This window comes from Molossus molossus, unplaced genomic scaffold (genome assembly GCF_014108415.1).
Source record: "Molossus molossus isolate mMolMol1 unplaced genomic scaffold, mMolMol1.p scaffold_m16_p_22, whole genome shotgun sequence".
In the NCBI taxonomy this organism is placed as follows: domain Eukaryota; kingdom Metazoa; phylum Chordata; class Mammalia; order Chiroptera; family Molossidae; genus Molossus; species Molossus molossus.
This window is the reverse complement of record NW_023425358.1, coordinates 35387551-35400273: the sequence shown is the minus strand read 5'-3', so window position 1 is coordinate 35400273 and position 12723 is coordinate 35387551. Positions and strand designations below refer to the sequence as shown.

The 12723-nt window shown below is 63.6% G+C and overlaps 1 protein-coding gene across 2 annotated transcripts in view; it reads left to right on the top strand.

Moving 5' to 3' along the window:
* Window positions 1–12723, top strand: part of PITPNM2 (phosphatidylinositol transfer protein membrane associated 2) — a 38908-nt gene that overhangs the window by 20020 nt on the left and 6165 nt on the right. Inside the window, exons 8-19 of one of the 2 annotated variants that reach the window (XM_036276573.1) lie at window positions 960–1265; window positions 2213–2308; window positions 4505–4609; window positions 4818–4888; window positions 7168–7415; window positions 7804–7993; window positions 8119–8238; window positions 8401–8615; window positions 9060–9238; window positions 10749–10919; window positions 11379–11525; window positions 12526–12690. In XM_036276573.1, the coding sequence (XP_036132466.1) occupies window positions 960–1265; window positions 2213–2308; window positions 4505–4609; window positions 4818–4888; window positions 7168–7415; window positions 7804–7993; window positions 8119–8238; window positions 8401–8615; window positions 9060–9238; window positions 10749–10919; window positions 11379–11525; window positions 12526–12690 (2013 nt within the window). Of the gene's footprint in view, window positions 1–959; window positions 1266–2212; window positions 2309–4504; window positions 4610–4817; window positions 4889–5154; window positions 5306–7167; window positions 7416–7803; window positions 7994–8118; window positions 8239–8400; window positions 8616–9059; window positions 9239–10748; window positions 10920–11378; window positions 11526–12525; window positions 12691–12723 lie in introns of those variants that run through there. The other variant, XM_036276574.1, reaches the window with a different exon arrangement.

Genomic DNA, 12723 nt, shown 5'->3' with positions numbered 1-12723 from the left:
CTATTTATCTTCAGATAGAGTAGGAGGGAGGGAGAGAGAGAAACGTTGATGTGAGAGGGACACATTGACTAGTTGCCTCCTGCATGACCCCGACCAGGGCCAAAGATGAACCACAACCAAGACACGTGCCCTTAACCGGAACTGAACCCGCAACTCATTGGTCCAAGGGCCGGTGCTCTACCGCTGAGCCACATCGGACAGGGCAGGCCCAATTCTACCAACCGCACACTTCGGTTGTAAGAGGACGGTTCTGGCCCTGGCCGGTTTGGCTCACAGGTTAGAGCGTTGGCCTGCAGACTGAAGGGTTTGGGGTTCTGTGCCAGAACAAGGCATGGACCTGGGTTGCAGGTTCAATCCCTGGCGCTGGTCGGGTCATGTGGGAAGCAACCACCTGATGTGTCTCTCAATGGAAAAATGTCCTCAGGTGAGGATTAACAAAAAAGGGAGAGAGAGAGGACAGTTCCATAAATTTTAGTATATTCTAGAACATTCTAACACCTCAGCATCTTTTATTCCTCTTCACAGTCACCCCCCACACACCTCCCACCCCAACCCTAGGCAGCCCCCATCTGCTTTCTCTCCTTATGGTTCTTTCATTATTTTTATACTCTGAAAGCTATCTCATTTTGTATGCGTCTATATTCTGTTGGAAAGAGGAGGACCAAGCTGCCTCGAACGTGAATTGATTTTCCATGGGAACGTCCCTGGGAACGTGCACCCGAAGCTGGAGACCCGCAGGAATCCCCTTCTCGCGTCCCCCCGCCTCAAGGCAGAAGCACCCCCTCCCAAATCGGTGTTGCCTCTGAGCAGACACATTCCCGAGGGAGGCCATCTGTGAGCCAGGCTCTGCATTCACAGGAGGGAAACTGAGGCACGGGGGAAGCGCTTGGCGGGAGGCTGCGCCGTGCGGGGCCTCCGGGCCGCCTGACGCGTCCCTGTCCCCCTCCCCCCGCGCGCAGGCCTGCGGAAGGTGATGGTCAGGGCGCACCGGCAGGCCTGGTGTTGGCAGGACGAGTGGTACGGGCTGAACATGGAGAACATCCGGGAGCTGGAGAAGGAGGCCCAGCTCATGCTGTCCCGAAAGATGGCCCGGTTCAACGAGGACGACGAGGGGGCCGAAGAGCTGGCCAAGGGTGAAGCCGGCCAGGACCAGGTCCCCGGGGAGGCACCCCAGCCCAGCAGCATCGGCGAGCCCCTGGCCGGCCGGGGCCTGAAGAAGCAGTGGTCCACGTCCTCCAAGTCCTCACGGTCGTCCAAGAGGGGAGGTGAGCCCGCCGCCCCCACCCTGCGGCAGGGTCCCTGCTCTGACGGGTGCCCCCCAGTGACAGCCCGCAGCCCCCTGCCACTGCCAGTAATACCAACTCCGAAAGTGACCTTGGGGACACAGCTGCAGGGAGTCAGAACCGACCTCCTGCTTGGAGGAGAAGCCCCGGGCGCCCCACCCCCCTCTAGCAGGTTCCCCAGACTCACCTCCACAACCCAGGCAAGACAGATAGGCTGGCCATGTGGGAACCCCACTCCCAACCTCTCCCAGGACCCAGCAGCTGCAACTCTGAGGAGCCAGGGTTCCAGGAGGAGAGGGGCTCTGAATGGGCCCCGCTCGGCGCACTGAGGAGGGGGCGTCTCTGCTCCTGAGTGGGAGCCGGCCCAAGGAGCCTAGAAGGCTTCAGACCCTGAGAAAGGCCTTTCCCGAGGAAACTTTTGTGAATGCACCGTGGCTGTTTTGAAAAACAGGGTGTCTCACGTAGAGTCAGGGGTCCCCTCTGCAGATCCAGCCTTTCCCACGCCAGGCATGTTGGCCTCTGGGCAGAAGGGGTCGTGGGAATATATGAGTGGGTACCTTTTATCTCACTCATCTCTGCCCCTGCCCCGTGTCCCCGCTGTCAGCTCTGCCGCAGGAGAATGTAAGGAACGGCTCCCGGGCAGGCCCAGGTCAGAGGTGCAGGGGTGGCCCCAGGCCTGTGTAACTGCCATTGGGCCTTACACCTGACCCCTCCCACCACCCTGTCCTCCGGGACATGACTGCACTGTGCCAGGTGGGCTGGGAGGGAGCGTCCAGGAGCTTCCAGCAGGATGAGCCAGGGCCCCTCCACCCCTCCTTTCTCTGCGTCACCGTCTTCCGAGCCCTCCCGGCCCTCGCTCTGGCCCGTCACGCCCGCCGGCCTTCGCCCCTCGGCGGCCCGCGGGCCGTCAGCCTGGTTCTGCCTTCCAGCCAGCCCTTCCCGCCACAGCATCTCGGAGTGGAGGATGTACAGCATCGCCCGGGACTCGGACGGGAGCTCGGGCGACGAGTTCTTCGATGCCTGCGGTAGGCGGCTGCCGGGCGCTGGGGCTTCCCGGGAGAGGCGGGGGGTCTGCAAGAGGTGGGGGCTGTGGGCCACAGTGGCAGGTACCTGTGGAAAGTCCCAGGTGAGCAGCTGGGCACAGAGGATGGGAGGAGGACGAGCGAAGCTACCGGTAGTCTCAGGCTGACCCCAGCCAGGTGTCAGGCTGTACATGGGACCTGGCAGGCAGGGACTGTTCTCTGAACCGCCCCAGAAATGGATTTACAATCAGAAGGAGGCTTTTGTTCCATGCGGGAATTAAAAAAAAAAATTTTTTTTTCTTCATTGATTTTGGAGAGAAAGGAAGGGAGAGGGAGAGAGAGAGAAACATTGATGAAAGAGCATCCACTGGCCGCCTCCTGCACACCCCCGACTGGGGGTCGGGCCCACAACCTGGGCATGTGCCCTGACCGGGAATCGAACTGAGAAGCTCTTGGTGCAGGGTCGACGCTCAACCACTGAGCCACACCCACCGGGCTCCATGCATCAATTTATTTCCATAAGAAGCTTCATCAAAGTATAACTTCTTATAATTTTCTGATTTCTTTTGCAATGACCTTACTTTATTTTTCCGGGTTAAGTGAACACACACCCGGTGTAAACACTTTGGAAAAGGCAGACAAGCAGAGAGGACGTGAGCTGCCCACCAGCCTCACCACAGGCAGCAAGCGGGCGGCCGGCTGTGCTGGGGGGAGCGTGGCCGCCCCTCCCGAGGAAATAGGGGCCTGCAGACAGGTGTGGGAGCTGGGTTTCCAGTTTGCAGGTTACAGGCTCAGAGAGGGACAGGGACTTGCCTCCAGGCACAGAGCAGGGCGGAGGCAGGGCCAGAGCCTCCGCCTATAAGGCTTGGAAAGCGGCCAGGGGAGCCACCTCCTTACGGCATCTGTTAACTGGCCCACCCTCAAGGGAAAGAACTTGGGGTGTCGGTGTCCAGGCAAAAAGGAGGTGCCTGGTTTGGCCTTGGGGTGGGGACATAGAGCAGGTGACAGGTGGTTCCTGAGCTGGCCCGAGGGTGGGGAAAGGTGTTTGGGGCACCACCCCCCCCAACCAGGCCAAGAGGCAGAGCCCCTCCTGGCTGTGTCCCTGGCATGAGGACAGGCCCCATCTCTCGTAGAAACTGTAGGACAAGCCGGCAAAGAGAAGCGGCAGCAAAGCCAGGAGAAGTCAGAAGGGCAGTGTCCTAGGGAAGTTGGCCCTGTGACCCAGCACGTGGCCGGGGCAGGGCCCAGCACACGCCAGAGCCCGGGCAGCTGCCTCCCACCCCGCGGTGGCGGGCGGCTCGGAGGGAATGGCTCACGGCGGCGCTGAGGGCGGTCAGGAACATGAGCGATGAGCAGAGAAACAAAACGTGGTCCTTCCAGACAGTGACTGGGATTCGGGCATAAACCACACGGGCCTCGAAAACCCGATGCTGAGGGAGAGAAGCCAGACTGTAACAGACCACATGTTCGCCCTGGCCGGTGTGGCTCAGCGGTGAGAGCGTCGGCCCGCGGGCCAGAGAGACCCGGGTTCGGTTCCCGCTAAGGGCACGGACCTCGGTTGCAGTTTGTCCCCGGCCCTGGTTGGTTGTGTGGGTGGCAACGCGTTGATGTGTCTTTCACGTCGACGTTTCTCTCTCTTTCTCCCTCCCGCTCTATCTGAAGATAAATGCAAAAATGTCCTCGGGTGAGGATAAAAAATAAAGAATAAAAATAAAAAATAAAAGGCCACGAGTTCTGTGATCCCGGCAACAGGGAGCGTCCCCAACGGGCAGATCCGCGCAGACAGAGCAGACTGCCGGCGGCCAGGCCTGGGGAGGGGAGTGAGCCAATGGGCACAGGTTTCCCCTTTTGGGTGATGAAATGTTCCGGAACCAGGCCGATCCCGGAACCAGGCCGAAGTCGTGTTTGCACAGCACTGTGGGTGTGCGAGATGCTGCTTTAAAATGGCTTCCGTGGTGAATTTTATGTTCTGTGAACGTTACCACAGTTTTTTTGAAAAGGTCAGGCAGCAGCCCCATGGGTGTGCGGCCGTGTGTCCGTCCTGTTAAGGACAGAGCCGAGCACAGAACGGCACACGGGCCGGAGAAGCACGGGAGACCCCAGAGCGCCCCTCAGGCCCCCACCTCCGAGCAGGCCCCCCAGCGCCCGCCCCTCCAGCCCCCCTTCCGAACACCACGCTGAGGCCCCCCTCCCCCCCAGAGGACCTGTCCGACTCCGAGGGGCTGTTCCCCAAGGACATCACCAGATGGACCTCCACTGACCTCATGGACAACATCGAAAGCCCTGAGCCGCAGGACACGCAGGGTAACTGGCTGGGGTGCTGCTGGGCCTCGGGAGGGCGGCTGCGGGGGGCCGGGCCCCTCCTCTCTGACCCAGCTCCTGGGCAGGAGGCGGTGAGGTGGAGTGAGGGACACCCCGGGCCCCGCTTGTTACCATCACAGCTTGTCTGGCTGGTGGGCCTGGGTGTCCGGCCGCCCCTCTGCTCACCGGACCCCCCTCTTCTGCATTGCAGACGGTCTGTACCGCCAGAGTGCACCCGAGTTCAGGGTGGCCTCCAGTGTGGAGCATCTGAACATCATCGAGGTGGGTACCCGGGTGGCAGAGGGCCAGGGCTGTGCTGCTGCTGCTGTCCCAGGGCTAGCAGGGCGGGGGCAGGGCTCCGAGGACTGGTCCCACGGGGGCTACGGAGACAGACCTTGGCACCCACCGCCTCACTTACGTCCACACGGGCCGGGGCCCTCACCCCCTCTGCTGTCCCAAGAACCTGCGGGGACAGTAGTTAGCCCCCGAGGAAGGACCCGACCCAGCTCCACCCCTGGAAAGTAAAATGAGAAACTTGTAAATTCCAGACCAAAAATAAGATCACCCTGTGCCCAGCCTTCCTGCAGTGTCTGAAGAAAAAGAGATGGAAGGGGAGGAAGCGGAGGCCATCTAGGCAGAAGTGACGTGGCCGCCACCGTGCTGGGGACAGGAACTCCCAGTGCCCAATAAAGCTGTCTCGGCAGAGTGCCTGTGTCTGCTTTGGGGGTTCTGTGCAGGGAGCTCACGCCCCTCCTCCTCCACCTGTGGGCGGTCAGAGCTGTTTGTACTTGGGGCAGGAGCCAGGGCCCAGCGGGGCTGTCATTGGTCGCACGCTGCGGTCACCACACTGCTCTGGCCTCAGAGTGCAGACTCAGGACCCCTGGGGAGTTTGGACTGGGTGGGGGGAAGGAGCTCCCACACTGCCCTTCCCCCCCTTGGGTTTTCCGCTTTGAGGTCTGAGGTCCAACAGGCTTTTTCTAGCAGAGTCACTGGGGTGTTGACGTCCAGCGGCTGGGTAACGGTGATCAAGCAGTCGGGGCCCCCTCCGCACCCACCTCGCACACAGCTCTGACGGCCCCGGGACGGGCAGAGGGGCCTCGGCGCGAGACCGGCCGAGGGTGTGCATTCCGGCCCAGCTCGGTTCTGGGCGCTGCCATCCGGAGTCGGATCCCGTTGCTGGCAAGAGCCCCCAAACCAGAGCCTCCTCTCCCAGCCTTGTGGAAGGGAGCAGCTTGACAGAGACAGTGACAGGTCCCCTGGCTTTTCAGGGCCCGTCGCCCTGTGTTGTGGGCTCTCCCACTGGGCTCACGTCTCCAGCAGGGTTTGCCCCACAGGAAGCAGGGAAAAGGGGGAGACGGGCCTTCAGGGCTCCTGAACAGTCCCAGCAGAGGGGACGCAGACAGGATTCCCTTGGCCCCCCACTGCCCAGTCCCCCCTCACTTGCCCGAAGCCCTCTGCTGGTCAGCGGCATGGGCCCTTCCTGGTGGGCTCACCAGCCCCTCTTCCAGGCTCTGTGTGGACACCTGGGTCCTGCTGGTACCCCACCTCCTGCCATCAGTGGCCCAGGTCAGGGCCAGGTGCCCCCACATGTGCCCTCCAGGTGGCTTCAGCTTCTTGGTCTGTCTCCCTGGTTCCTTGGGGGCGAGCCCCTCTCTTCATCCCACTCCCTTCCCCACCCCACCTCCTGACGTACTATAGGCTCAGCTGTGCCCACTAGGGACCCCTCGTGGGCCCGGGCCTCCCTCGTCACACACCAGAAGCTGGGTACAGAGAGAGGCCCCTGGGGGTGGACCACAGCCTGGGGTGTCAGGAGCTCTGGGTTCCAGTCCAGCTCGGCACTGACGTGCTGTGTGACGTTAGACGAGTCCCTTGGCCTCTCTGAGCCGCCACCACCTCTAAATGGAAAAGCCCCCAATGGGGATATATGCAAGGCTCAGGTTTCACTTGGACCTCGCAAGCAGGCTTGACAGCAGGAGGTAGGGTTCTTACCCCCAAAATGAGGGGGTTCAGACAGACACACCTGCGGTGCCCTCCCCACTCTGAGATACTGGGGCTCTGCCACTGCAGGGACATCTCTGCCCCTGGGAACAGGGTCATGTCGAGAGTCCAGGAGTGGCGGGGCCTGGGGGCTGGGGCTGAGGCTGGGGCTGGGGAGGAGGCCCCAGGTAGGTGGAGGGAAAGCTCATAGCGGCCGGCAGAGTGGCCGGGCTGAGGCCCTGACCCCAGCCCCTCTTAAGTGACCCTGTGACTTTGAGCGGCTACAGCCCTGCCTGCCGGGACTGAGACAGACCTGTGCCTGGACACAGGCACCCCGAGGGCCAGCAGCCCCCGCCTGGACCCCTGACGGAAGTGGAGTGTGTGCTTTTGGAGAACTAGACACCCCTTCGGTGTCCTCTGCCGTGGTCAGACCGGCCGCCGAGAGCAGAATGCCTCAGCCTCCCCAGGGGAGGTGTGGAGGCAGCCGACGCCAGGCTGTGCAACTGGAATCGGGGTTCTTAGAAGGAGCAAGGGGGCCTTGACAGGGTGACAGGGGCCTTGACACCCGCCCCTCGCCTGCACAGGACGAGGTCAGCCCGCCGCTGGCCATGCCGCCCTCCAAGACCCACGTGCTGCTGCTGGTGCTGCACGGAGGTACCATCCTGGACACGGGCGCCGGGGACCCCAGCTCCAAGCAGGGCGACGCCAACACCATGGCCACCGTGTTCGACACCGTCATGCGCGTGCACTACCCCAGCGCCCTGGGCCGCCTCGCCATCCGCCTGGTGCCCTGCCCGCCCGTCTGCTCCGATGCCTTCGCCCTGGTCTCCAAGTGAGTGCGCCAGGCCGCGGCCACCTGCCTCCCCTCCTGGGGGCCACGCGACTCCCCCGGTCGGGCGCCTGTCTGTTCTGCCCAGAGGAGGCAGACATCGGTGCAGGTGGCTGGGCATGGAGTCAGGAGGGCTGGGGCCCGAGACCGAGCCTCAGTGTCCCCATGTGGGGATGCTCGCCCGCCCCCAAGCCGGGGGCCTTCCTGCCCGGCCCTGTTCCCGCGCCTGCCCAGGCACTGACCTGGAAGCAGCCCCACCAGTTCGCCGAGTCACCCCCGAGGCTGCCAGTCAGGGTGGCGGGCGGCTCCTGGCTGCTGCTCAGGGCAGGGGGACTGGCTCCTGGGGCTGACCTGAGGCCACTTGCTCTGTCCTGACCGGCCCCTCCCCCAGCCTCAGCCCGTACAGTCACGACGGAGGCTGTCTGTCCAGCAGCCAGGACCACATCCCCCTGGCGGCCCTGCCCCTGCTGGCCACCTCCTCACCCCAGTACCAGGAGGCAGTTGCCACGGTGATTCAGCGGGCCAACCTCGCCTATGGGGACTTCATCAAGTCCCAGGAGGGTGTGACCTTCAGCGGGCAGGTGAGTCACGGGGTGGAGGGAGGGCAGGCAGAAGGCCCTGTGGGGGGGCCTCCCTGGACCTGCTTCTCCGCAGCCTGCGCCCCGGGACGCGGAGCTGGGCCCGGCCTGAGAGAGCCTCTCCCCAGGTCTGCCTGATCGGGGACTGTGTCGGGGGCATCCTGGCGTTCGACGCCTTGTGCTGCAGCAGCCAGCCGGTGTCCGAGAGTCAGGGCAGCAGCCGCAGAGGCAGTGTGGCCAGTGTGCAGGTACCGGGTGGCCCCTGGGCGGGGCGGGGGCGGGGTGCTCCCCACTCGGCCTGCTGAGAGCTTGGCTGGGCAGGGACCAGTGGGCCTGGAGGCAGGAGGGACACCCCGAAGGGGGCCAGGCCAGGAGCCCCCCGGCAGTGAGCCTGCACGGGGCCGTTCCAGGATGCCGACCTGCTGTCCCCGGGCATCCTGGCGAATCCGTCACACGGCGGCGGCGGCGGCAACCTGGAGAGCAGTCGGCACCTGAGCCGCAGCAACATCGACATCCCCCGTAGCAATGGCGCCGAGGACCCCAAACGGCAGCCGCCCCGAAAGAGGAGTGACTCGTCCACCTACGAGCTGGACACCATCCAGCAGCACCAGGCCTTCCTGTCCAGGTGGGCGGGGCGGGCGGGGCCGGAGGTCACTCCTAAGGCCCATCGCCAGGGGAGGATGAGGACCCCCTGGAGGGAGGGCTGGACACTGGGCCCACAGCTCTTCAGCCAGGAGAAAGGTTTGCAGGGTGCAGCTGTGATCTGGTCCACACCGAGGGCCACCCTGAACCAGAGGGAACAGATTGTCTGGGGAAGCAATATCGGGGGGAAGAACCGGCCATGGGGGGTAGCATGGCCCCTGTCAGGACTGTCCCAAAGGCAGACGGCCCCTAGAGGGTCTGGGACCCTCTCATCAGAGGTGTCCCAGCAGGCCCTGGCAGCTGCACCTGAAAGGCAGCACAGGGGCCTCTTCGGACCCGATGACCCCTCAGGAGCCTCCTTGGGAGCTGAGGGCAGGCCGGCCCCGAGGAGGGCCTCGGTGTGACCCGGCGCGTCCCCCGCACACAGCCTCCACGCCAGCGTGCTGAGGAACGAGCCCAGCTCCCGCCGCTCAAGCAGCTCCACCATGCTGGACTGCACGGGGGCCCTGGGCAGGTTCGACTTTGAAATCGCTGACCTCTTCCTCTTCGGGTGCCCACTGGGGCTGGTCCTGGCCTTGAGAAAGACCGTCATCCCCAGCCTGGATGGTGAGAGCCCGCAGGGGCAGGGAGGGTGGGTGCTACATGATCAGGGCATGGGGTCTCAGCAGACTCGGCGCAACACCCTGGTCCTGTCCCCGACCCCTTCCTGTCTCAGCCTCTTATTTGTCCTCTGTACTGGGGCCCAAGCCTCTCCCACGCTCCTGCTTCAGCAGCGCAGTCTCTGGCCCCCGTTCCCCAACACCTGCCTTCATGTCATCTCCAAGCAACCCTGGGAACTGAGGTCCAGATGGGAAAGGGACCCTTCCAGGGTCAGATGGGATAGACCAGTCTCCCAGAGCCAAGGTCTCCCCAAAAGGAAGATGTATAGAGCCAGGTACCCCCCCCAAAGCCTTCTTGGTGCAGTGGCCTTCCAGCCCCAGAGGTGCCCCAGCCACGCTGTTCTGGGGACCCAGGTGAGACCTATGGGTTGAGCAGCCTTGCAGAACAGCTGTGCCACCTGGTGCCACCACGATCATGCCATCCTCACTACGCAGGGCTCATGCTATGCCCCCGGGTTACAGGGGGTCACGAAGGCCCGGAGAGGTGTAGACACTTGCCCCAGAACAAGTCGACAGGGACTTGCACGTAAGTGCACCAAGATGTAGGGACAGTGGTGTCACTTAAAAAAAAACAAACGTGGCAGAACTGTGCGTGCTGATAGGAAAGACTCCCAAAATCTGTGTGTAAAATGGGGTGGGGAGGGGAGCAGAGTTCAAAAGTGTAGCATGTGCTCCTATTTGTGTGTGTAAAAGTGAGATGCACCATACTGACCGCTCACACAGGTGTCCCCACTCCCCAAAAGTGGGGCGTTCCTATGGAATCCGCCGCAAGCCAGCGGGATAGATCAGAGAAAGTTACCATTCGTGTCTGTGTGAGATGTTTTGAGGGCTCGTAGACCCAGACGTGACCTACCGAATGATACCAGAGATGCTTAATGACGCCCAGTTTTACAATAAGCATAGCACCTAAGAGGTCTCAGACTTTTCTGATAGCCTGGGACACACCTTGCTAACAGCTGCACAAGCTAAATCGGGGTGAGGCCTGACGCTCCCAGACAGGCCAGAGGCCTGGCAGCTGGACGGGCGCCCAGGTGCCCGGCAGACGCCCAGGTGCTGGCGGGGGCTCCAGGGAAGGCGCTGGGCGGGGCCACAGCCTGCTGCCTCCGCAGCGGCTCCTGCAACACTAACCCCGAACTCTGGCCGGGTGGCTCCGTTGGTTGGAGCATCCTCCCGGACCCCAAAAGGTTGCGGGTTCGATACAGGGTCCGGGCACATACCTATCCCTGGTCGGGGTGCATAAGGGAGACAACCAACCGTGTGTTTTTCTCTCTCGCTCGCTCCCTTCAATGAAAAAAACGGTTGATAAAGGGAAAATGGCCCAAACAGATCCCAAATCTATAGACACATTTTCTGGTTTTGCGTGTCTGGACCACCAGCGCGCCCACCCTGCTGCAGGCCCCGCCTCCTGGGGCGGAGCCAGCAGCCACCTCTCAGACCCCGCCCCGCCCCGCCCCCAGTCTTCCAGCTGCGGCCGGCCTGCCAGCAAGTGTACAACCTGTTCCACCCCGCGGACCCGTCGGCGTCGCGCCTGGAGCCCCTGCTGGAGCGGCGGTTCCACGCCCTGCCGCCCTTCAGCATCCCCCGCTACCAGCGCTACCCGCTGGGGGACGGCTGCTCCACGTTGCTGGGTGAGCGCCTGCAGGCCACCGGGCCTGGGGTAGGGTGGGTGCTCCAGGCCGGGCGGGCCTGCATGGAACACCTGAGAATCGGGGCACCTGTGTGGGTGTGGGTGCACTCGCCTCACCGGGCCCAGCCAGTTGGGAATGGATGACAGGGTCTCACCTCCACCCAGGGGGCCAGACTACCTCCCCACTTCCCACAGAGGCAGCAGAGCTGGGGCCCCTGATGCTCAACCCAGCTATGGGGGTACAGGAGGGGGGGCCACAGCGTAGATCTGGGCAGGGGGTGAGTGTGAGAGCTGCCCAATGTCCCTTCTCAGCCCTCCCTGGGAACGGCCCCGCCCCACCCCCCGTGTGTCCCAGTGTCTCGTCACGTCCTGGTCCTCGAGGAGCACCGCGTCTTCTGTCTGGACGGCCCACATGAGTGTCTGTTCTTGTCCTCTCTGTTCTCTCCCCGTCTGCCTCCAGTCGAGACCGTGCAGAGAAACCCTGAGCTGGTCCTGGAGGGCGGCCCCCTGACCCCTCTCCCCGGGGACGGCTTCTTGGAAACCAGTATCCCAGTTCCCGAGCTCACCTGGCAAGATGGGCCCCGCCCGAGCCCGGGCTGTGCTGAGTGTGTGTAAAGCCCCAGCTCCTGGTGGTGTCTGCTTCACTGGCTAACCGCTGGCCCTCAGGGGCCACCCCGATGCTCTTGGCCGCTAGGAGTTTGTGGGACTGAGGTGACCAGGAAGGGAGGCCAGGCAGGGTGGGTCCTGCCGGGGAGCAGGTCTTGGTGCTGCTTCTCTGCAGAGCCTGGAGGGGACCCAAGCACAGGGTGCCCAGGAGCCCTGAGAGGGGAGCAGCTGCCCAGGGTCACCTAGCATGGGTGCCAGTCAGTGGTGCAGCTGGAGGGGCAGCCAGGAGCCGGGGTGAGGCCTCAAGTCTGCCGGGGCTCGCCCGTTTCCCCAGGAGAAGCCTTCAGTCCTGGTGAGGGGTTGGATTCTCAGGGTCCCACTCTTCCCCTCCCTAAGAAGGCCCAGGCAGCCCCTGCACCCCTTTAGCCAAGCCCCTTATCCTGGCTCTGCCCTGCCCTCAGCCTGAGCCAGGTGAGCCCGGCTCAAGCCCTCTGCACCTACCTGCCTTTGTCATCGCGGCTCGTGTGTGTGAGACGCATGTCGGGCCTCAGCGTAGAGCATCCCTGAAAGCCACCCCTGTTGTTTGCTCCCCTCAAACCCAACCGCCACGGGCTGGGGGTGAGGCCGGGCTGGGCTAGGCCCCGAAGGCTAGGCTAGACCAGTTCCAGAGCCGTGTGTGGGGTAAGAAGGATGCCTGGGGGGGTGTGGACCTGGCTGCATCCGCCTCCCTGCCCACTGTGTCTGTGTTGGTCATCTGTCCATCCTGCCTCAGCCCTCCTTTCTCCCCTGCCTCGGCTCTGTCCCTGCCCCCTCAGCCCTGAGTGGGCGGCCCTGGCACCCTTGGGTCCATCCTCTGCCAGCTCTGCTCGTCTGCCGCTGGAGGTGTCAGCCTTGCCCGGCACAGCCACCTCTCTGCCCCCCACCCCCACCCCGCTCCAGCTGGGGCTCTGGGCGGGGCGGGCCTCTCTTACCCCTGGGCTCTGGTCCCTGTCCACCCGCAGCGGAGGCGCTCCAGGCTCACAGCACGGTCTTCCAAGAGCACACAGCCCCCTCCTCGCCCGGGGCAGCCCCCACCACCCGAGGGTTCCGCCGAGCCAGTGAGATCAGCATCGCCAGCCAGGTGTCCGGCATGGCCGAGAGCTACACGGCATCCAGCATTGCCCAAAGTGAGTGTGCAGTGGTGTCCAGCCGGCCCTCCG